This window comes from Chelmon rostratus, chromosome 16 (assembly GCF_017976325.1).
Source record: "Chelmon rostratus isolate fCheRos1 chromosome 16, fCheRos1.pri, whole genome shotgun sequence".
NCBI lineage: Eukaryota > Metazoa > Chordata > Actinopteri > Chaetodontiformes > Chaetodontidae > Chelmon > Chelmon rostratus.
Window position 1 is genome coordinate 3,567,134 of NC_055673.1, and position 22,006 is coordinate 3,589,139.

Genomic DNA, 22,006 nt, shown 5'->3' on the forward strand with positions numbered 1-22,006 from the left:
TCAGCGCAGGTCAGGTGACAAGTGTACCACAACAAACCAAACTTTCACCGTAACAGACCCCAAACAAATCTTATCACCCCACCACATGAACACTTCAAACTGTAAATAATCACCTGTGTTGTTTTTGTTTTCACCACAATAACAACACAGGTGGGAAAATGTGGTCGAAAGCTCCGGAAAAACTGAACCTTGACTTTTCAAATACTGTCATAGAGTACAGTGAGTCAGAGAGGTGCGGAGCTGCTGCTGAGTGGACAGCTTCACTGCTTACCTGAGCAGGTGAACGTTACCTGCCAGAGTACAGCCATGTGCGCATGCGCAGTACAGTATCCCCTCAGAGCTATTTAAAGGAACAGTCAAATACTGATTTTCCGTTCGGGGTTATTACAACCTCAGTGTGTGTGTGTGTGTGGGGGGGGGGGGCAGGGTGTGACGCAGATGTTTTTTTTAATCTGCTTTAGTTTTAGTTTTTTGTCCTGAAAGTGAATCAGGAGGAGAAAGGACTCATCCTCTGTTACTATTTCTATCTCTCTCTCACTGTTTCTCTCTCTTTAACTCCCTCTCTCTCCCTCTCTCTCTCTCCCTCCCTCTCTCCCTTCCTCCTTCTTCCTCCCTCCCTCCCTCTCTGACTTTCTCTCTCTCTCTCTCTGGGACTCAGATTATCTCCATCATCCTGCCGCTGAGATGTGAGTACTCGCAGCATATTTTACTCGTTTTTATTTTATTTATATTTTATATTTTATGTTTAATTGGAGCAGAAGTTTTGGGCGGACTGTTGATCTGTGTTGCTTTTATTGCGTTTATCCTGCTGAGCTGAAACTTGTCTGGAAATTTCTGGGCTGCAGCTGCAGAAACACTTGAGTGACTCACCGGCTGACTCACCTACAGAACTATCCATCAATACTGTGACCAGCTCAGCTGATGGATCTGATCAGACACGTTTATTCAGCTGGTTTTTATTCTACTGCTCAGACATAAAAACAACGCGTGGCTTTAAAATGTCTCTAAACTTTGCAGAAAAACAAGCTTTTAATGGAGACGGTGGGATTTGATGGATGTTGTGTTGTGGGGGAGGGGGTGGAGGTATTATTGCGTGCATGTTGATCTGCCTCGGACATGTCCAGCCCTCTCTGCTGCTGCACTAATCTTTCCTCTGTCTGCTCTGTTCAATATTGTCTCTTTGGGATTTTGTCATGTCAGTGTTTGAAGTGCGAAGCAGTTGCAGCCTCTGATACTTTGGTTATATGGAGGGGGGCCAAAGTTTGATGAGTCATGTTTCTATTATTGAATTTGTGTTTAAATTCATATCCCAGACTCACCACCATGTGAAAATACTCTATTACTAGTGAAGTAAGTCCAGACAAAAAGGCAGAAGCAGCATCAAATACACTGAAAGTACCAAAAGTAAAAGTAATCATTCTGCAGAATTTAATCATATTACTGGGGTAGAATTATTAATTCAGTAACATGTTCATCACTTTAATGTCGCAGATGGTAAAGCTGGAGATAATTTTGATTTAATCTGTCATAATGCAACATTATTTGTCTGTTTTAATTATGTTAATCTGATGATGTTAAAGCTGTCAAATAGATGCAGTGAAGTAAAAATTAGCACATTTCTCCCTGATTGTGCAAAAGAAGCAGAAAATGTAGTAAAGTACACTGATTTTTATTATTGTATTTATTTATTTACTGTCAGAAACATTTCTAACTTCCTATCCTGTCATTATTAACATTAAAAAACCTGCAGATTCAATCATTAAAAGAATCACAGACTTGATAAGCTCAATTAAGTATTATTAGTATTAGTATTATTAAGTATTATTGTTGCGACTGATTTTACTACTTTTCACTTGGAGAAGATTTTCTGCAGCTGTTTCAGAAATATCACTTTCCTCCTCTTACAAATGAAAAGTTGCTTTTCTTAGAATAAAATGCACTGTTGGCCCATTTAAAACCCTTGTTAGCTTTGCTGCTACTCGCTCTGCAGTGTCTTATGGTGACTAATGTTAGCAAATGTAAGACTGAGTTTGCTGTGCAACAGAAAGCCACACAGGCTCCTGCTCAGGTGCAGAGCTCAGGTGAAGGCTGACCTGAACTTTTCTGTCATGGATTGTTCTTTTTCCTGGAGGTCTGTCACTTTTCTCGTCACGCCTCACGTGTGCTCTCGGTCTGCAGGTCGACTCCAGAGGCAGCAGGTACTCCAGGAGCTCCTGGGGCCTCGGAGGGCGAGGGGGGCCCTCCAGCTCCGGCCCCGAACCTCACCAGCAACAGACGGCTGCAGCAGACGCAGGCGCAGGTGGATGAGGTGAGGAATTGGCTTCTGTGAACACAGTAGTTGTTTCTGACTGATGAACTGAGCTGCAGAGCACATAAAAAATGAGAATTTAAGACTGACATTAATATAAGAAAACATGTTTTTTGTTTATTCCTGATGATACCATACCTGATCTGTCAAGCTAAGCTAACTGCCAGAGCTAACTTGGTCAGATTGTATCTAGACTGTGTTTGTTCATTAGTTTGCAAGTTGTAAGGCGACACCTCGAGTACAAGCCTAAAGCTTTGAGCGATGACTGAACTCACACACTGCGTCTTTAAATCAACGTTCTGGTCATAATTTGATGATGTGAAATCTGACATATTGCACCTTTGTCCGTCAGGTGGTGGACATCATGCGTGTGAACGTGGACAAAGTCCTGGAGAGAGACCAGAAGCTGTCGGAGCTGGACGACCGGGCCGACGCCCTGCAGGCCGGAGCCTCGCAGTTCGAGAGCAGCGCCGCCAAACTCAAGAACAAGTACTGGTGGAAAAACTGCAAGGTGGGCATGTTTCCCATCATGCATCAGTCCTACATTACGACAACAGCATCCATCAATCAGTGTGACTGCATCACTTCTGTCTTAGCAAAGGTTCAATTAGCATTTCTCACCAGTTTGAGCTGTCAGGACGAATCTGCAAAGTCATTTCTGTTCAGGGGCCAAGCTGAGTGAGTCCAGGTGCAGGTGCTGAGGGAGGCAGGTGCAGGTGCAGAGGAAGGCAGGTGCAGGTGCAGTTACCAGTCAGGGATCTTGTCTTTTATCTCTTTACCTTGCAGCGTCTCTTTAGTCATGCCGGCCTTGAAAAAACAGAAACCAGATTTCACAAAAATCAGTTTTTGCTCAGAGATTCTAGCCTGTAATCACGAAGAGTGGACTGTGCATTGCAGGACTGCCTGTTTTGGTGGAAATTTACTTTTATATACATGTAATTTTGAGGAGGAAGTGCACCTGTACACATATTTAATAAAACATTTTTTGAGTATTTTGTCTGTGATGGATCAAAACGTTGCAGCTGTTATAATCATGACAGCATCAGTCAGTCAGCTCTGCCTTCAGTATCTTTTAACTGACTTTAAGAATGTCAGAGCTGATAAATATCAGTTTAAATGTTTGAATACAAATCAAGGAAACAATGTCATGTGACTCCGGACAGCTCTCTGCAGAAAACAGGAGATCTTTGTCGTTTAGCCGCGTGTTCAGGCCGCCTCAGAGACGGGAAGTCCGCCTCACTGCTCGTCACCTTCCTGTAACTTTACTCAGACATTTCATTCAGTTCATCCACAGGTAATAATGTGATTTGATTCTGCTTAAGATGTTAGTGTTTGACGTGACACACTGAGAGTGTTAGAAAAGAAAGAAGCCTGACGGAAGCAGGAGAGACGTTTTCCTGTTTACAAATGAACTGCAAGACGATTTCAGAAGATCTCAGATCAGTAAATAGATCTGAAGAACGTTATAGAAACAGCTCTCTGGTCTGAGTGCATCTGCGTGCAAACACACCTACACTGATATATTTTTGTCTTGTCTGATTGTAGCATTTTGATTCATTTGACATTAGAAGTGAGCCCAGGCCTGTAAACGAGAATCTGGATTCTGCAGTAGATTGTCCCACCTCACGCTCCGCCAGGTTACAGATTTTGGTCAAATGCAATCCCTCTCAGTCATCTCTTAAGACCCACGAGACGAGTGGGCCGCCGTCTGTGTCTGCAGGGATTCTGCACTCTGCCTGTATTTCCTCATGTTGTGTGTTGGGGACGTTTCTGGGCATCAACCTTTAATTAAGGTAATTAAAGGTAATTTGCTAATAACAGTGTGCTGGGTGTGAGGTGTAATATAGCAAAACATTTAATTAAAGGGAAGCGTTGGTGCCTTTACCACCCTGTTGTGTAAATCAAGTGCACTGCCTTTTAATTTGGCGGGGTTTATATACACCTGACTGCTGATTGGGTAGCACCGCTGACACACCCACCACGCAAGAGGAAACAGAAGCCCACCTCATTCCGAGGAAATGTGTCGTTCAGCCCGGAAACCATTGCCAAATGTTTGCCAAACCATTTGCAGACTGAACGCGCCCCAGTTGCCAGATCGTAAGCACCAAGCTGCAAAAATGATGCCAACAGGAAGTGCCAAAAACTGCAGTTCCTCGAATGGCCACTTGAGGCTGGCTCAAAAAGTGAGTCCATGCCATCAGACAGCCCGAAAAACTCTCTTCAGCTAATTTCCTCGTTCATGACACTGTACACAGGGTCAATTTTATATAATCACTCCTTTAAATTATGTTGTTTTACAGTTAAGTTTAATTATGGGCTGTTTGTGCCGTAGCTGTGGCATCATCACAGTGTGTCTGTCGGGATAAATTCATCGTCTCAGGCCGCCATCTTTATCCCTCGTTCAGCTCCATCACGCCGTCACCACTGTGCATCATCCCGCCGACCTCGACTGCCAATCCGCTTTCAGATCAGCATCAGCTCATCCGGCCTCTGACGGGCGGGCACTGCCGTTCCAGATCGTCCAATCAGAAACTGCCGTGAAGAATTATATTAGAGTTTGACTGACAGCGACCAGGAAGTCAGAGAGAGAAATCCCAATCTGGATTACAGTGACAGTCAGGGATTAAAAAGACAGCTGTGATTTGTGATGTAACCCCTCCTTCCCCCAGTGCACACAAGTACACACTTCTATGTACTTATATACTTGTGAGGACCCTCGCTGACATGATGCTTTCACTCGTCTCTCATATTATTGTCAAGGTCGTGTTATTTATATTGTTTGTTCAGTTCATGAACATCTGGTTTCTCTCTTTTCTTTCTCTCTCTCTACTCTACAAACACACACACACACCAAGCCGCTACCACTCTCTCTCTCTCCATCCCTTTGTTCATGTTAATCTCTCTCGCCCTCCCCCATCAGAGGCGATGTGATTTCCTGTCTGTCACCAGCTCTGACTCTCATGTCATCATTTATTTATGCAGTATTTCACACACACACTCACCACTTGTGTTGTGTAACCTTACATTTTGTGCTTTGGGTGACAAAAACATACACACACTGTCACATGGACGGCAAAATAATGAATACAGTAACTGTACAGTATTGTACTAAAGTGTAATTTTGAGGTACTTTTAATATACTTGAGTATTTCAAACACATGCTACTTCATACTTCTACTCCACTACACTTCAGAGGGAAGTATTGTTCTTTTTCCTGACAGCTGGAGTAACTCTACATATAAACGCAGTATAATTGTAGTTTTTGTTCTGACTTTGTGGTTCTTGTTTTCCTTCCAGATGATGATCATGATGGCGGTTATAGGTGTTATATGTGTTGGAGTCATCTTCTGTAAGTTAGCAAACACCACACACACGTTTTTGTCACATAGTTACCTTTCCTCTAGCGCCACCAAAAGTCCAAAGTGTCCCCTTCACCACCACTTTGACCCATGACTGAAAACAAGGTTTCCTGATATGAACAGTCCTCACAGGATGAAAGCATCATAATTTTGGTGACCTTACCTCTAGCGCCACCCTCAGGAAGGTCTGCTTTCACCATGAGCTCCAGTCTTGGACTATATGGGCAGAAAGTATTTGTTTTAAAGATTTTAACTTGTACATGTACAAAAATATGCTTTTTCGGTTTCATGCAGGAGATGATTATTGAGCAAAGAGACCAAATCAAAACAGTGAAAACTTTTCAGAAAATGTCAGAAGTGCCTTGAAAAAAACAAAATAATCCCTCACCTGAGGTTTAAGAAGCCGTTCTCGAGCTTTACATCACATCACATCACTTTGGAATTGTCTAAATTCCCATTTTTCCAAACATGTAAGGACTTCCTGTTTCTTGAATCGGCCCCAGTTTTGTGAGTATCAGTTTTAAACGCTCCACTTTCCTCCGCTCTTCCTCCTCAGTGTATTTCTTCTACTGAGCTGGTCTTCAGGGATGGACACAAAAGTGGCAGGACGAGTCTGCACCGACACCGCCGAGCCAAATCCAGCCTCTCCTCAGCGCTCCGCCTGCTCCTCCTCCTCCTCTTCCTCACCGATGCCTTCCTCAGAGACTCCCGTGCATGGTCTGTAATGTGCTCCAGTGCCTCCTCTCTTTTTCTCTGCTCCTCTCCAGGCAGGAACCCTGAGTGGAACAACAGGTGGATGTAATGTTCTAGTTTTTATTTGACCCTGCTGGGAGCACCACGGGGTCTTACTGCATCGGACAGTTTCAGTGGAGTTCATTTCTCAGAAAAGTAGACGAAAGTGACTCTTTCTTCCTGGTTTTAAAACAGTATTTGCTGCAGGTTTAAAATCCATTGACCCAGGTTTGCTCATCAGACGTGTTAAGCATCTTATACATCATGTAACATGTTTCTCATGTATGTGCAACAGAGGGAAAAAGATTTCATCCCCTCAGAAAGGGGATTTTACACGAGTAAAAGTACCAATACACTTATGTAAATGTAGTCAGTTACAAGAAAGGTCCTATATTCAAAATACTTGAGTAAAAGTACACTATTAACAGCAAGATGTAAAGTATCAAAGTACTTGTTCTGTAGTAAAATGTCTCCTGATATATTATTATAGATAACAGTGACAGTCAGATAAAGTCAGTGGAGAGAAAAGTACAGTATTTGCTTCTGAAGTGTAGTGAAGTATAAAGTAGCATAACATGGAAATACTCAAGTACAAGTGCCTCAAATTTGTACTTAGTAACTTTCCTCCACTGTTTACTCATTGGTTCATTCATTGTTGGGCTTTAAAACCAGGCCATCACTGGTGGAGTTTGTGTTCCCAAACAGATGGAAAGTGAGTTTTAATGAGTAACTTGTTGTTGAGGCGGAGGTTTTAATCAGCTGCTTCTCTTCTCCTCAGGCTAGGAGGTAATCCCCATCAGTAACGAAGTCTGCAAAGTTGTAGAAATACAAATGTAGATGTGAGTGACGTGTTCTGGGTTCAGAGGATCTGGACTAAGAGTTTCGAAGATGATTGCAGCAGATTTGAGCCAATTGATGGACAGTTTAGTTTGTTTCAATAATGCTAAGGAACTAAAACAGTATTTGAAATCTTGGTCAATGGATCCTGCTGTTTCCCTCTGTCCTCTTGTACTTGCGCAGTATTCCTCAGGAACGCTGCCCCCTTGCTGCCAGCATTGGTACTGCTACTGATGTTTTTCCACTGTTAAGCAGAAATCTCATTTCCTGGAGAAATTCAGGAACAGTTTAGACTCTTTTTGTTCTCCGTCTGTCTGTCCAGCCTCAGTTTGAGTTATCGTGGTGCGGCAACAATCTTGTTTTTATTCTTATTGTCTTGTGATCCAACCTGACTTGTGTTTTGTGCCCTACAGCTGTGGTTTGAATGTCTGTGTTCCGAACTTGCTTGAATGTGATTCCTCTGTATGAAGGATTTTTGAGTGGTGTATCTACCACAGCACTGCAGATATTAAAACGTAAGGATAAATTACTAGATTTAAAACTGTGAAAGGGTGATGTTGAGCATTAATCCCGCTGTGTTCAGTGAAAATTGGGGTCAGTGCTTCTTCAGCGCTGCCGGATATTAAAGGTTTAAGAAAAGTGAGGAACTTTACGTTTGATGTTTAAAGATTACAGGCACTGCTGTTCTGACTGTGGCCTCGGGTTTCAAATAAATTCATGTTTGCAACAGAAATGTCGTCCTGCGTCTTTTTCTGCCTGCTGGTGACGAGGAACTGAAATAGAAGAAAATGCTGTGTCTTAATTTCATCCTCCAGACTATGCAGGAAAAATGACAGTAACTTCGATACACTCCGAACAGTCAATATGCATACTAAAAACACCAAATTGTACAAATGTGTTCAATGCAATTAACTAAAGGAAAGTGAGGAGCTGCTAAAAGCTGCAGAAAAATTCAACTCATTGCAATTAATGTTGAGACAGCCGGACATTTTTCTCTTTGTGAAGCTTCCAAGGTCAGTTTGACTGAGGTCTTTTGAGACGAATGAACACACGGATTCATCTGGAATCACCACTGCTTTGGGTTCAGATATAAAACGTCAAGATTTTAGTTTCACCTCAGATTCACCTCTGATCTGACTTTCAAAAAGCAGCAACACCTTCAATTCAAATGATTCCACTAAACAAAGGATTACAGGAGCTCTGTCAGTTGGAAACTGTCGACTTTGTTTTCTTACATAACATTACCTACTATTACCTATTTATCTGCATAAGACCTCCCACCCACCTCCTCCCAACCGACCACAAACAAGTTATTCATTACATTTTTTTATTTAGGTCCCAAAAAACCATCATAATAACATTATATCAATAATATTAATACAGAAATTGAAAAAAGGAGAAAAAAATAAAATAGCTTTTCTGTCCACAGCCTCAAACTTGGGTTATCGGGAAGGGATTCGATCCTCCAGAAAAACTCTGTAAAGTCTGTTTAGGGGGAAAAAAGTGAACTGGGCGTGGCTTCAAGCTTGAACGCGCTCTCCGTTAGTCTGCTGTGCACCAATCAGGAATGTCGAGGTGAGGCAGGGGGTGGTTTTCGAGGTAAAGAGCAGAGTTTCAGTCTACTGCTGCGACATCTGAAGGAGGGAAACAGAAACAAGGATGTTACTTTAGTTTGCTCTGACTTTGATGAGTTCTCTCTTTTGCATCAGTCCTGTACGTTTAAGATAACAGCCAGCAGGCGTTAGCTTAGCACAAAGTCTGGAAACAAGATCACTAATTAGCATGTTATATCTCATTTGTTAATTTATGCAAAAGTGTTTTTAACAATGGGACAGAACCAGGCTAACAGTTTCCCTCTTCTTCTAGTCTTTATGCTAAGCTAAAACAAGATAGGCTAAGCTAACTATCTAAACTTATCATACAGACATGAGAGTGGTTTTAAACTTCTTATTATAGCAAGACAGTGAAGAAGAGTTTGGACAAGCAGCTCTGAGAAGCTTTGAGTTAATCTGTAACGGTTTTGGGAAAAAGCTAAAAATTCAGCTTTAGCTCTGTCAAGTTGAAACAAACATTAATTTTCACATTGTTTAAATGACACGTTGAACCTCCTGGTTTTGAAACCACAGTTAACTTATCGTGGCGTATAACGCCTCCTGATGAATCACTGAATCTATTTCTGGACTCCACTTCCTGTACAAGTTGACTGCACTGACGGTGTAGCTGTGAGTATAAACTGTGACTGATTGGTTTGGAAATCAAATATTCATGCAGACGTTCTCGAGGTCACAAAAGAACCTGGATCAACTTTAACCATCTATACATGATAAATCAGATTTAAAAAAGACAAACAGGTACAGTGTTACCTGAGGTTACTAAAAAGTTACTAAGAGTTTTATTTACCACTTTTATTCATTATTTCATTAGTGTTGACTCTCAATTCTCCAGTTTTTGGCAGTGATTTGTGAATTTTGTTATATTTTTGAAAGTTACATTTTTTTGTCCAACATTGTTTCGACATGTGTTGAAGTGTTTCAGCAGCACTCTGGTTCTAGTTTACATGAAATTATGGCGTCTTGTAAGAGAGGCTTGGGCATAGTTGTATTCATGACACAAGAATAAAAACTTAATTTAAATAAACATACGCCGAGCGTCCTCGTTCTCAAGAATATCAAATTTCCGGAGGCAAACATGTTTTATAGTGTGTACAAATAAGATAAGAGCTTGACGTGTCAGTAGGTTTCCACGGTTTCTACTTAAATACTGAACATCAGCGTCATCAGACAGAACAGTGATAATGACACTGAACATGAAAAGCGTGTAGCGTCTGTCTGTACCTGTTGTGTCTGTGTCTGTACCTGCAGCATCTGTGTCTGTACCTGCAGTGTCTGTGTCTGTACTTGTTGTGTCTGTACCTGCAGCGTCTGTGTCTGTACCTGTAGAGTCTGTCTGTACCTGCAGCGTCTGTGTCTGTACCTGTTGTGTCTGTACCTGCAGCGTCTGTGTCTGTACCTGTTGTGTCTGTGCCTGTACCTGTTGTGTCTGTACCTGTTGTGTCTGTGCCTGTACCTGTTGTGTCTGTGCCTGTACCTGCAGCGTCTGTACCTGCAGCGTCTGTGTCTGTACCTGTAGAGTCTGTCTGTACCTGCAGCGTCTGTGTCTGTACATGTTGTGTCTGTGTCTGTACCTGTTGTGTCTGTACCTGCAGTGTCTGTGTCTGTACCTGTTGTGTCTGTGCCTGTGTCTGCGTCTCTGGTCCTCGGCTTGCCAGCCGGCTCAGGATGTTCCTCTCAGACATCTGCAGTCGCACGGCAACTGGTGGTATCCGGGCGATAGTTGCCGGGAGGCGGGTGACATCTGCCTTCATGTCGCTCAGCAGCTCCTCCAGCTGCTTCAGCACTGAGAGAGAGAGAGAGAGAGAGAGAGAGAGATGAGGAACTATAGTCGCTCGCCCACTGCAGAGTTTGCTTGCACAGTCATCAGGACTAACAGAGTTTATTTCCTTCCTTTACTTCATCTATTTATGAGACACAAATTTATTTTATTTAACTCCGTATTGTTGGCAGCAGCCATAATAAATTAAGTTTTTTAAGACCAATTTTAGAATAAATTAGTCAATTCAAGAGGTCAAAATAAATGAATAAAAACACAAGTAAACAAACATCAAGAAGCTGAAAAGAGGCCAAAACATCAAGCACAGGACCCAAAAAGGTAAATATGAATATTAAAAAAATACTGGTGTGAAACAGTTGCATGTATAAAAACCCCTCTGAGATTTCCCACTTCCTGTGTTCTGCCTCACCTTTGTGCAGGACGGCGTTGGCCGGTTTGTTCCCGGACATGGACTCCTTGCTGAGGTGCTGGTGGGACTCGGCCAGACACTCCACCTCGCTGAAGCGGGTGTTGAGAGCCATGGAGGGGTGGGAGGGGTCCTCTGACATGTTGAGGTAGGCGGCGCGACGCAGCTGCTCCTCGATCACCAGCGCCTGCTCCAACAGCTGGAGGGGGGAAGAGGAGGGAGCGTCAGCATCGCCATAAAATCAACTTCAACGGAACAGCTGAGCTGGTTTGTTGTGATGATCTGGTTTTTGTGCAGACTTTCTGATGGTGGATCAACTATGAAGGCAAACCCACCTTAAACCTCCTGGCGAGGAACTTGTTCTTGATTTCCAGGAAGTTGCCGCGGTTCATCTCTCCCTTAAAAGGCTCATTGAGGATGGCGAACTTCACATCGTTCTGGATGTCCTGCCAGCGGGCGTAACCGTGTCTGGAGGGAGCCGCGGTCAAGGGGAACAACTCCACAACAGCAAAACAGCAACAAAAAGTTCCCCAATACACCCCCACCCCAGCGAGAGCCAATCACAGGTGGGAAAAGGATACTGTATGATGCCAGCCAGCAGCCAGTAGTCATGACGACGGTGCCAGATCTCATTGGTTTTCTTGGTAACGGTGGCGGCGCGCTCCTCGTTCTGCCACAAAGAGTGAAGCTCTGGGAGAGAAGAAAGACATCAGTTAGAAAATGAACACACCTTTAAAGCTGAGGTGTGTTTCTGCCAGTTTCTGTGCCTACCTGTGAAACCTCCGTCTGCGATGTTGAACATGAATCTGGTCTTGGCCTTCTTCTTCTCCTCACTGGCTGCTCCGGCAGTGGCGGTGGCAGCGGCGGCAGTGGCAGCTGAGGCTCCGCTCTCCTTGCTGCTGTCTCCGTTCTGCAGTTTAGTCGCCTCCTCTGCCTTCGGAGCCTCCTTATCCTCCTTCACATCTGCAGCAGGAGACACGACAACAAACCTTATTATAGCAGCGATATGAGCCTCCAGTTACTTTCTTGTTTGTTTCACTGTCCTGTGTGAAATATCTAAAAAGAGACGGTTCAGGGTTTGGTACCTTTCTTGTCGTCTGCAGGAGGAGTGGTGTCCATCTTTTCTTCTTTCTTTTCTTCTGCTGCAAAACAGAAGGAAACAGACAAGAAACATTTAGGAGAAAAGATTTTAAAGGTAAAAACACTTTTAATGGCGATTTTTACAGATTAAAGTCAGACACAAATGGCCACTGTCGTCAAGCAACATCTGGCTGCAGCACCACGCTCAGAAAATTGACCAATACTGATGAAAAACTGTTAAAAAACAGAGCAAACAGTTTTACCTTTGACCTCGGACTCCTCAGGTTTGACCTCTGAACCCTCTGTCTTGGCCTCTGAAGGCGACTTGGTGTCCTCTCCTCCCTCCGGACTCTTCTTCTCGCTCTCTCCCTCCTTCTCTTTCTCCGCCTCCTTCTCTTTAGCGCTCTCCGCCTCTCCGTTGCTCGGCTTGTCCGTCTCCATCGGCTCCTCGCCGTTCTTCTTGCCCTCCTGCTCCGCCGGCGGACTCTTCTCGTCGTCGTCCGGGATGGCGATCACCTGCAGGGAAAATTCAACTGTAAAAAATGTCCAGGATCCACAGATCCTGCTTCTATCTGGGTCACTCAAACAGGTTGTTTCTGTACCTCGCTGGGGGGCTTCGCCGGCTCTTTGCCGTTTTTCTCCGCCTCCGCCTCTTTCTTCACCTCCTTCTCTGCCTCGTCGTTCTTTGAGGAAGAGTCGTCAACTACAGAGAAACACAAACTCCTTCACTACATTGTTTTAATGTACTTTGTAACCTTCATATTCATATTGCACTGCACTGAAAGATGAGTGTGTGTTTGCGTGTGTTACCTGGAGCAGGTGTGTTGGGCTGCGTGTCGGCGGGGGTGCCGGTGGACGGGGTCTTTCCGGGGGAGTCTGGCTGAGCTGCCTTTTTGCTCTCCTCCAGCTCGGCCATCCAGGGCATCGACCACTGACCGTTCACGTGCTCGAACTCCTGAACCTGAAAAACACGGAGAGCACGCGGTCAGAACGACGGCGACTCGTCAACACGTCACTGCTGCCGGGAGCATTTCTGCAACAACACTAAGGCAGCAGATAATATTAATTTAGCTTTTGATTACTCAGCTAATTGCTATAAGAGACCAGAAAACAGTACAAGTTGCAATTTTCCAGCTTTTTTCGTTGCCATTTTATCTTCCCCTTGAATCCAATCAATTTCTCTTAGTGGGTAATTAAATTAACCTATCCAACGAATTTGTTACGAAGTTGTTAAATTCACTAATTTTCTGCTCGATGATCATTAAATCACCAATTATTTCATGATCAAACTTCTTGATTAATTCTTGTGGTTTAACTACCTCACCACAGTTTAAGAAGAAATGTTTCCTTCCGTCTTCAATTGTAAATTCAAAACTCTGATGAGGAAAGACGATCAGCGGCATCTTCGCTTCCCATCATCGCTTTCTCTATTATTCTAACAAGAAAAGTTCAGTTGAAGGAGAGACAAAGCCGCGTTTGTTACCTTCTTGCGAATGAGCGACATAACGCCGATACGGGTGAGGACATGTTGCCGTGACAACCCTTCTCTGGGGACGCCGTCTGCGAAGGTCTCGGCCCCGTCGGCGCCGGGCTCGCAGAGGTGACGCATGAACAGAGAGACGTAGGCCCTGAGAGAGAGGGAAAAAATAGGAGAGGTATGAAAATACTATATGAAGACAATAAAAGGTTTGTTTTATGTAATATTAATTAAAAACAGATGGAAAAAATCTCTTTAAACTCATACAGCTGATTATAACTGCAATTTTCTTAATCTGCAGGCTACAATAAACTAATATGAAGGTTTTTAAAATATTTTATCTCTACGTATGAATTTAAAATGAGGTATTAAGACATAAAATGAGCCCAACAAGAACAAATAAAAACAAAAAATGTCAGAAAGGGTCTGCATACATTAATGGGATGATTAAAAAATAATCAAGTCTAGAAATATGATCCATATTCTGAAATCCACATTTTAATAATCAAAGTCTTATATTGTAGTTTTAAAGTCCACTGATGTCCTAATATTTAAGAAACTTTTGTTTTTGGAGGGTTTATATTCTGTTGGAGGCATCGTGCCGTTTCTTACTTGAACTCTTTTTCAGATTTCCCTCGCAGGTCTCGGACCAGCCACTGGGTGGTGAAGGCATCTTGGGGAGGCATCCCATAACGCATCACTGCATTCAGGAAGGCCTTCCTCTGCCGAGAGTTGAAACCCAACACCTGGGAAAACAGAACGCGTAAGATACAGGTAAGATAACAGAAAACAGAGGGATGACAGACGGTCCCAGACGAGCGCCGAGCTGCTCACCTCGATGTTGCCTCCCACCCTGGCCAGCAGGGGGGGCAGCGGTTTGTCTTTGTCGTTCCTCAGGCCCTTCCTGTTCGGCCTGCGGGAGTTGGCTGCAGAGAGGACACAGATGGTGATTATACAGATAATAACCGAAGCTCTGCAGGGAGGCAGGTAAGCTGCATGAATTATATCTTTATTTTCTGTGTGTAACCATGACACAGCTAGTCCTGCGTCTTCTACTGTTTATTTAGGTGTTTTTATGGTTTAGGAGCAAGTGAGGGACAAAAAAAAAAAAACCTTCCAAATTATATCCTGTAGAGACACAGAGTGCACACATATACCAAAACAAACATTACACCACGACACTTAAAGAGAGCTTAAAATCAACATTGTTCAACACTAATAGTGGTTCTTACCTTCTGTTCGCTCATCAAAGTCCTCGTCTCCCTCCTCAGACGCCACAGAATAATCTGACTGGCCGTCGGATTGGTCATCCTGCCAATCAGCTTTGAGAGAAAAATGAAAGAGTTTTAATGCACAGCCCAGTAAGACTTCAACACAGCAACACAAGACTGTTGAAGTATTTCCATGCAGCCCTTCAAGGGGCGGAACAGCTTTGGAAGCCCCGCCCCCTCACAACTATCCAAATCCAAAGTGTCAGTTTGTGTGTGTGTGTGTGTGTGGGCGGCTCCGGCATTTTCCTCCCTCTGCTGACAGACTAACATGGCAGTTCTGCGCCGTGCATTATGGGTAATGAGGTCTCATAAAGACACACAATCATCTGTTTGTCCCACATCCCACTGTGGGTGTAGTTCAGTGTGACCGTGTTCATGTAAACACGCGCAGATGTGTATGAGCTCAATCTATATTTCACATTAAGTGAAGTAAAATCTGCTCCACAGTCGACTGAACGAAGAGGTTAACAAGCATTCTGGATTAAACAAGTCCTCTTTCCACCCTCTCTTAGATGGCAGCTTTGCACAGTAATCATTTCACAGCTTCAATTATGGATGAACAGAGTCGATCAACAGGCGCTAAAAAGGTTGAGGTGAAGTCTGCACTGCTGAGCTGCCGTCAGAAACATTCTTCACAAACAGACCTTTTTTACCTCCTGCTACACAGGAAGGGGTCAGGGGCCAAAGCTCCTGCCTGGTTAAATTCCTCATGTTTGGACTTTGTCTTGATCAGATATTAGAAAGCTTCATTTAGCCAGTTCTCACAGAGACTAAAGAATTTAAGAAGTCAAATTGTTCAAGTATCATATTAGCAGCAGTATTTAAGTTTTTAAAACAATATCCAGTGCAAAAGCAACGTGATGTATGTGGTTCAAACACCATGCCTGGTGAATCCTGAGGAGGCTGAATGTGGCTAAACGTGTCCTGAACCTCGACTTTTCTTCACAAAGACTTCCTCCCCTCTTACCTCGGTCTTCTTGAGAGCCGTCGTTGTAGTTGACCTGCTTGCGGATACGTTTGCCTTTGCCCAGGTTGCGGGCCAGATCCTCCTGCTGCTGCTCGTAATGGTGGCGCAGCAGCTTCTCCCAGTAGTCCGGATCCACGCTCTCCTCCTGCTTGATGATCTCCCGCTGCACCTCCTCCTCCTAAATGAAGGAGAAACGATGGAGAAACATGGAAACTGAGAACACAGTGGCTTGAAGTAGTTAGCCTTTGTTCAGCTGATGCTCATTTCTTTGTGTCCGTTCTGTTGCTCGTCACTGATTATGCAAACTCCACCTGACCAAATATATAATAAGGAGCATTGTTAGTGACTCACTGCCCCTAAAAGAAAAGAGCGAACAGAGTCCAGATGTTTACAGCAGCAAATATAAAAGCACCTACAATTTGAATGAGGTTTGGCTCACTACTTCAATGAATGAAGCTTATTCCTAAATGTCAGTGTTTCACTCCAGGAAATCAGGATGTTTATCTACATCTTCACTCCACAGGCGCTCACCTCCTCCTCCTCGTCCTTAACCACATACTGAGCCACCTTGAAGGAGCTCAGGTACTCGTTCATGCTCTGCAGCTCCGTGTCATCTGTGGCGTCCTGGTTCCTGTCCAGCAGACGGTCGATGGCCTTGTCGTCGTAGTGGATGACGCTGCTGTCCTCCTCCTTGTTCTCACCTGAAAATATGCAGCAGTTAATAAACCTCACCAGTCGATGCGTTCATGTAAATCCTGCGTATGTGCATGGTTTCGGCTCTCACCTTCTCCCTCGTCCTTGAAGAGCTCCTCTGTTCCAAACTTGAGGATGTCGTCCAGTTCCTGCTTGGACATGGAGCCCGTCTTGGATCCCAGACCAGGACGGACCACCAGGTGAGTCAGCATCATCTTTTTCTTGGCAACCTGGACAGAGGAGGTAAGACGTTTGTTAATATGTCAGGCGAAAGAATTACAAGTGGGACAGATTCTCAAATGTTTAGCACAAATCAGATTTTAAACGAGCAAAACAAACTGTTTTTTTTTTTTTTTTACATACAACTTGCTAACACACTTGCATGACAGAAGACATGAATTGCACCTGTCCTGTTTACCTGAGTAATCCTCTCTTCCACAGAGGCCTTGGTGACGAAGCGGTAGATCATCACCTTCTTGTTCTGACCGATACGATGAGCTCTGCTGAAGGCCTGGACACAGAAGAGTAGGCAGTCGAATTAGGAGTTTTAAAAAATCTGCCGAACTTTAAATAAACCAGGGAAATAAAAGGCAGTTTCTAGAACTTTCAATAAGAAAGACTCACAATAAAGACAAAATTCAGCATGTGATTAAGATTTCCAAAAAAGTTCAAGCCGAGAAAACTTTGCTGCTCACATACAACTGTTCCTTAGACCATTGATCCCCAACCCGTGGGCCATTTGGTACTGGGCCGCACAGAAAGAAAAAATCATTTCCATTATTTTGTTTTTTCACATAATTTGTTTGATTTATTTTTCGAGTCTTAATGACATTTTATTTTGAAAAGTGAAATGTATCACGTGATTTCCCGTACTGACAGTGGAGGTGCCTGACAGTGCCAGTCTGCAGCCAGGTCCTCTTGACATGATTAAAAAGTGGATTTACGTTCATGATTATTGTTATTATTATTATTAAAGAGAAAATACCACAGTTTTTAATGCTGATCTTATCATTTTATTTTGTTTTTATCTGCTACACCTTTAGACTGGGCCATGAAAATATTTTCAGACATTAAACTGGGCCATCGTACAGAAAAGGTTGGGGACCACTGCCTTAGACTACCATCATCAACCAGACCTAGCAGAAATGGAGCAGCAGAGATCTGGTGTACCTGGATGTCGTTGTGGGGGTTCCAGTCAGAGTCGTAGATGATGACGGTGTCGGCGGTGGCCAGGTTGATACCCAGACCTCCGGCCCTCGTTGACAGCAGGAAGGCAAACTGCTGAGCACCAGGAGCTGCAGGAAATTATCGAGAGAGAGAAAAGGTCGCTTTAAAGAATTTCTGCAAGTATGTGTTAATCATCAGCTTCAATGACCTGGAGCTTTGATAACAGGTCGACTAAAAAGCCATTTAAAACTGCCGAGCAACTATTCAGGTTTACACTGTGAAGAGTTGGGTCAAGTGTGGAGTTAAAGCACAAGAAAGAGAAGTGAAAAGGAAAGTAGGATTCAAAAAGCAGAATCACTAAAGAAAACAAAAAAGGTGGCGTTTGAGTCTCACCGTTGAAGCGATCGATAGCTTCCTGTCTCATCCCTCCAGTGATCCCTCCATCAATCCGCTCGTACTTGTAGCCCTCGTTCTCCAGGAAGTCCTCGAGCAAGTCCAACATCTTCGTCATCTACAGTGAAACACAGGGGAGGAAAAAGCTGTGAGACTTCTTGTTGCTGCAACTGAAAATACTGATCTGTAGTCACGTTCCCTTTCTCTAATCATTTACCAACAACGGAAGAAAAGTGTTTCTGCTAATTTTATTAATTTTGTCATTCCACCAGTGCTTTGGAGTCTGTAGGAAGAATACACGAGCAGGAGAGCCGAGCAGAAGAGGTTTAGTGGTTTTCTCTGGTCTCCTACCTGAGAGAAGATGAGCACTCTGTGTCCTCCCTCCTTCAGCTTCCTCATCATCTTCTGCAGTAACAGCAGTTTTCCAGCAGCCTTTGTTAGAGCGCTGCCATCATACATCCCATTGGGCATCTTTGGAGCTTCCTGTTTGGGGCGACCAATCAAACATTTCGGTTTTGTTAACAGTGAAATGACTGCAGAGAAATATTTTATAAAGAATTCTTTTCAAAACAACAATCTACACCAATAAAATGTAAAATAATCTGACACAGAGTCTTGATCGCATGAATCTTTGCATAGAAAAACATCATCTCTTTAGGTTCTTGACAGCATTTTCGTAACAAATGGAGATCTCTGCTTCCACGGGGATCTCCCTTTCTGAATCAAAATGTTTCAACGGTCTGGCCTGAAACATAAACTTCTCTTCTAAAACAAACCATCTAATGTTTGGCTCTTACAATAGCAGCCGCGGGGAAGAGGTAGGGGTGGTTGCAGCATTTCTTGAGGTCCATGACGACGTTGAGCAGAGACACCTGGTTTCCTCCTCCTTTGGTGTTCAGAGCCTCAAAGTTTTTCGTCAGGATAAATTTGTAGTACTTCCTGCAACCAGAGGACACACACATTTACATTTTCCTCATCGAGCTCCACTTCTGCACAAGATCTTTTGGAGAGATCAACATTGAGAGGAAAACAACAACAAAAAAAAGACCCCGGCCTTCGTAGCAATCCCTCCCTCCTCGTGACTCACTTCTGCATGGGGCTGAGCTCCACTCTGACGATGAGCTCGGTCTTGGAGGGCATGTGTTTGAAGACGTCGGCCTTCAGCCTCCTGAGCATGTGAGGACCCAGCATGTCGTGCAGCTTCTTGATCTGGTCCTCCTTCGCGATGTCGGCGAACTCCTCCAGGAAGATCTCCAGTTTACTGCGAACACAGAGGGGACACAGACAGGTGAGTTACGGTTAGGAGGAATTTCACACCCAGATTGACTTCACATTACTCTTCAACATGAGACCTCTTCTGCTTCCGCAACAAATCTGTTTCCTGATATCTTAAGACTTAACAGTAATGTGATACGAATGTTTTTTGTCTGTTTGCTGTAATATTTTGACATTCATGCACTTATTTAAACAGAAAGTTGCATTGTAAAAGCTCCAAAATGCATTTCTGCAACATACAATTAGGCAATAAAAAGGGTTAACTTTGTGGAATTTCTTCTAATCTTTGGCTTTTTTGAATATTTTGATGTATTTTTTTTATTCTTAAAGCAGTCACATTTCGGACAAATATGTGCAACCTGTGAAGAGTCTCAGGTAGACATGACTTTGTCGTAAGGGGTCATGCGCCATAAAAGACTGCGAAACGCTGCTGTACAGGAGCGATATGATGATGTGCGCCAGTCAGTGTTCCTCTTGTACTGTAGACGTGTGAAAAGTTTTCAGAACGCACATTAATGCAAACGATCTGCACAAGGTCACATCACACACATTTAAGACTTCAGTGCCTGAAAAATAATATAACTCCACTACTAATCCACACGTCATGCCCACCTGAAGGAAACCACCTGCTGTGGCTCTATAAAAGGGAACATCTTGAAGAACAGAGTCTGGAGCCTTACCTGAACCTCTCAGGTGTGAGGAAGTTGAGCAGGTGAAAAAGCTCCTCCAGGTTGTTCTGCAGAGGAGTTCCGGTCAGCAGCAGTTTGTGCTGCAGAGGGTAGTTGTTCAATACCCGGAAAAACTACAACAGAGGAAATGAAGAACAGCATTTTTACAGCAGCTTTAGCTTCAGTTAAAACTTCATCTGTCCGCACAGCTGAAGCAGAAAAAAGGCAGCAATCATTCAAATGGTAAAACGTCTGAATTAAGCACATTTACAATTTTTAAAACTAGATAAAGTAGGAAACACATTGTTGCAATTACAGCCACAACTTTGCATCCACAGGGCTTTAATTACAGCGTCTGAACTCCTTTTTCTCTCTTTAAATGAATCCTAATCTTTAAAGAAATGATCCTGTGTGTCTACAGGTGTGTCCGCACCTTGGACTGATTGTTTTTCAGTCTGTGGGCCTCGTCCACCACCAGGCAGGCCCAGTCTATGGAGCCCAGGATCGCCATGTCGATGGTGATCAGCTCGTAGGAGGTCAGCAGGACGTGGAACTTGATCGACGAGTCTTTCTGTTGGAGGACATCAATGCAAAAGAAGTTAAAAAGAACCTAATTCCAAAATGATGCTTGATTTATCTGGAACTTATGTATTTGTTTTCTATTCCTGCAGGAGCCGAAGTCTTCATTCAGCGCTGCCTCCTCTCACCTTCATCCTGGAGGCCTTCTTCCCTCCGCGGATGGCGTTGTCCTCGAAGGAGAACTCATTCTCTCTGATGACGGCTCTGCTGTCTTTGTCTCCGACATACGTCACCACGTACATGTCTGGGGCCCACATCTCAAACTCTCTCTCCCAGTTGATGATGGTGGAGAGTGGGGCGCTAACCAGGAACGGCCCCTTAGAGTGGCCCTGAGGAGGAGAGGGGAAGTCAGTTCAACGTGTAACACGGACCAGAGGTCGTGAGTTTCCCTAAGAACTGGATGTTTCACATTTAAGCTACGATTATGCAATAACGCCTGTACAAGTTAGCATCACTGTCACAAGACAGATGAGTGTGCATTCCATTCTCTCACTTATCTACATTTCAATTTTCAGCTGACTCAAACCTTCGAGGCACCAAAATCATGATCCCAGTAGACTTGAAACACAATTCCACTATTTCAGAAATATAGCAACCAACTCCATTTCTCATTTCAAACTAATGAGAACTGAAATTAGGAGAGCAGAAGTTAATGAATGATAGAGAAAAAAAAGCTTTCCTAAAAATCTACTTCCAGCTCTAAATGATCTCCTTGGTCAAAAATGCTAAATTAAGCTGACGTTTTCAAATTGCTATTTTTGTCTTTCAGTCTAGAACAATTTACTATAACAGAAGAGTAAGATACCTGCAAATAATATACATTTGTCAATTTTCATCAACAACGGCTAACTGATTATCAAGATAGTTTCAGTTTAATTTTCAGTCTAATTTTTACATAACAGACTGAAACCTCTCGACAAACATCCTGATACAATTAACTTGAATCCATGATACAGTAACACAACATCTCCACTACTTCTGAACTTGACTCCATTAAAAATGTTAATAAATCAAAACATTAAGCGAGCGAGAAAACATAAAATAACTGCCATTTAAAAAGAAAGTTTATAACCATTAAAAGATTCCCTGCTGCTCTGGCAGGAAGTGCATTCTGACCTCCCACCTTTAGGTGGCAGCAGCCCCACACATGATCAGTGTCTGTGAATGTTTACTGTTTGAGATCGAACTTCATGTCGTCACATTTCACTTGACTTATACAAAATGGCTGGATGGCTCCCGGCCAATAGGACGACAGCTACACAGTCGAACACGGGAAGGCCCAGCAATTACTGCTCAGCCAAAATTGTATTAAAAAGGGTCAAATTCATTAGTTTTAAACAAAATAGGAAACAAATGTAATAAAGGGATCATGAAGAAGACAAACTTAAAAATCAAAACTAACTT

At 43.4% G+C, this 22,006-nt stretch overlaps 2 protein-coding genes across 4 annotated transcripts in view; one reads left to right on the plus strand and one right to left on the minus strand.

The window, feature by feature from the left end:
- The first annotated feature begins 158 nt into the window (after positions 1-158).
- Positions 159-7,868, plus strand: LOC121619999 (vesicle-associated membrane protein 2-like). The gene is made up of 5 exons (XM_041955931.1): positions 159-232; positions 2,179-2,308; positions 2,661-2,819; positions 5,606-5,657; positions 6,224-7,868. Exons 1-5 carry the CDS (start codon positions 159-161, stop codon positions 6,238-6,240), a joined length of 432 nt encoding a protein of 143 aa, XP_041811865.1. The 3' UTR covers positions 6,241-7,868.
- A 685-nt stretch (positions 7,869-8,553) lies between these two features.
- The window catches only part of chd4a (chromodomain helicase DNA binding protein 4a), a 28,768-nt gene continuing 15,315 nt past the window's right edge, over positions 8,554-22,006 (minus strand). For 2 of the 3 annotated variants that reach the window (XM_041955188.1, XM_041955187.1), the window contains exons 16-41: positions 20,731-20,931; positions 20,457-20,594; positions 20,036-20,157; positions 19,168-19,341; positions 18,878-19,019; positions 18,432-18,563; positions 18,081-18,198; positions 17,691-17,815; positions 16,939-17,031; positions 16,612-16,750; positions 16,359-16,528; positions 15,828-16,002; positions 14,822-14,911; positions 14,424-14,515; positions 14,202-14,335; positions 13,596-13,740; positions 12,923-13,073; positions 12,715-12,815; positions 12,376-12,628; positions 12,118-12,174; positions 11,804-11,995; positions 11,614-11,722; positions 11,368-11,500; positions 11,036-11,231; positions 10,457-10,632; positions 8,554-8,870 (exon numbers count right to left, since the gene is read on the minus strand). In XM_041955188.1, coding sequence (XP_041811122.1) covers positions 8,856-8,870; positions 10,457-10,632; positions 11,036-11,231; positions 11,368-11,500; positions 11,614-11,722; positions 11,804-11,995; positions 12,118-12,174; positions 12,376-12,628; positions 12,715-12,815; positions 12,923-13,073; positions 13,596-13,740; positions 14,202-14,335; positions 14,424-14,515; positions 14,822-14,911; positions 15,828-16,002; positions 16,359-16,528; positions 16,612-16,750; positions 16,939-17,031; positions 17,691-17,815; positions 18,081-18,198; positions 18,432-18,563; positions 18,878-19,019; positions 19,168-19,341; positions 20,036-20,157; positions 20,457-20,594; positions 20,731-20,931 — 3,573 coding nt within the window. In that variant the 3' untranslated portion in view covers positions 8,554-8,855. Of the gene's footprint in view, positions 8,871-10,456; positions 10,633-11,035; positions 11,232-11,367; positions 11,501-11,613; positions 11,723-11,803; positions 11,996-12,117; positions 12,175-12,375; positions 12,629-12,714; positions 12,816-12,922; positions 13,074-13,595; positions 13,741-14,201; positions 14,336-14,423; positions 14,516-14,821; positions 14,912-15,827; positions 16,006-16,358; positions 16,529-16,611; positions 16,751-16,938; positions 17,032-17,690; positions 17,816-18,080; positions 18,199-18,431; positions 18,564-18,877; positions 19,020-19,167; positions 19,342-20,035; positions 20,158-20,456; positions 20,595-20,730; positions 20,932-22,006 lie in introns of all 3 variants that reach the window. The other variant, XM_041955186.1, reaches the window with a different exon arrangement.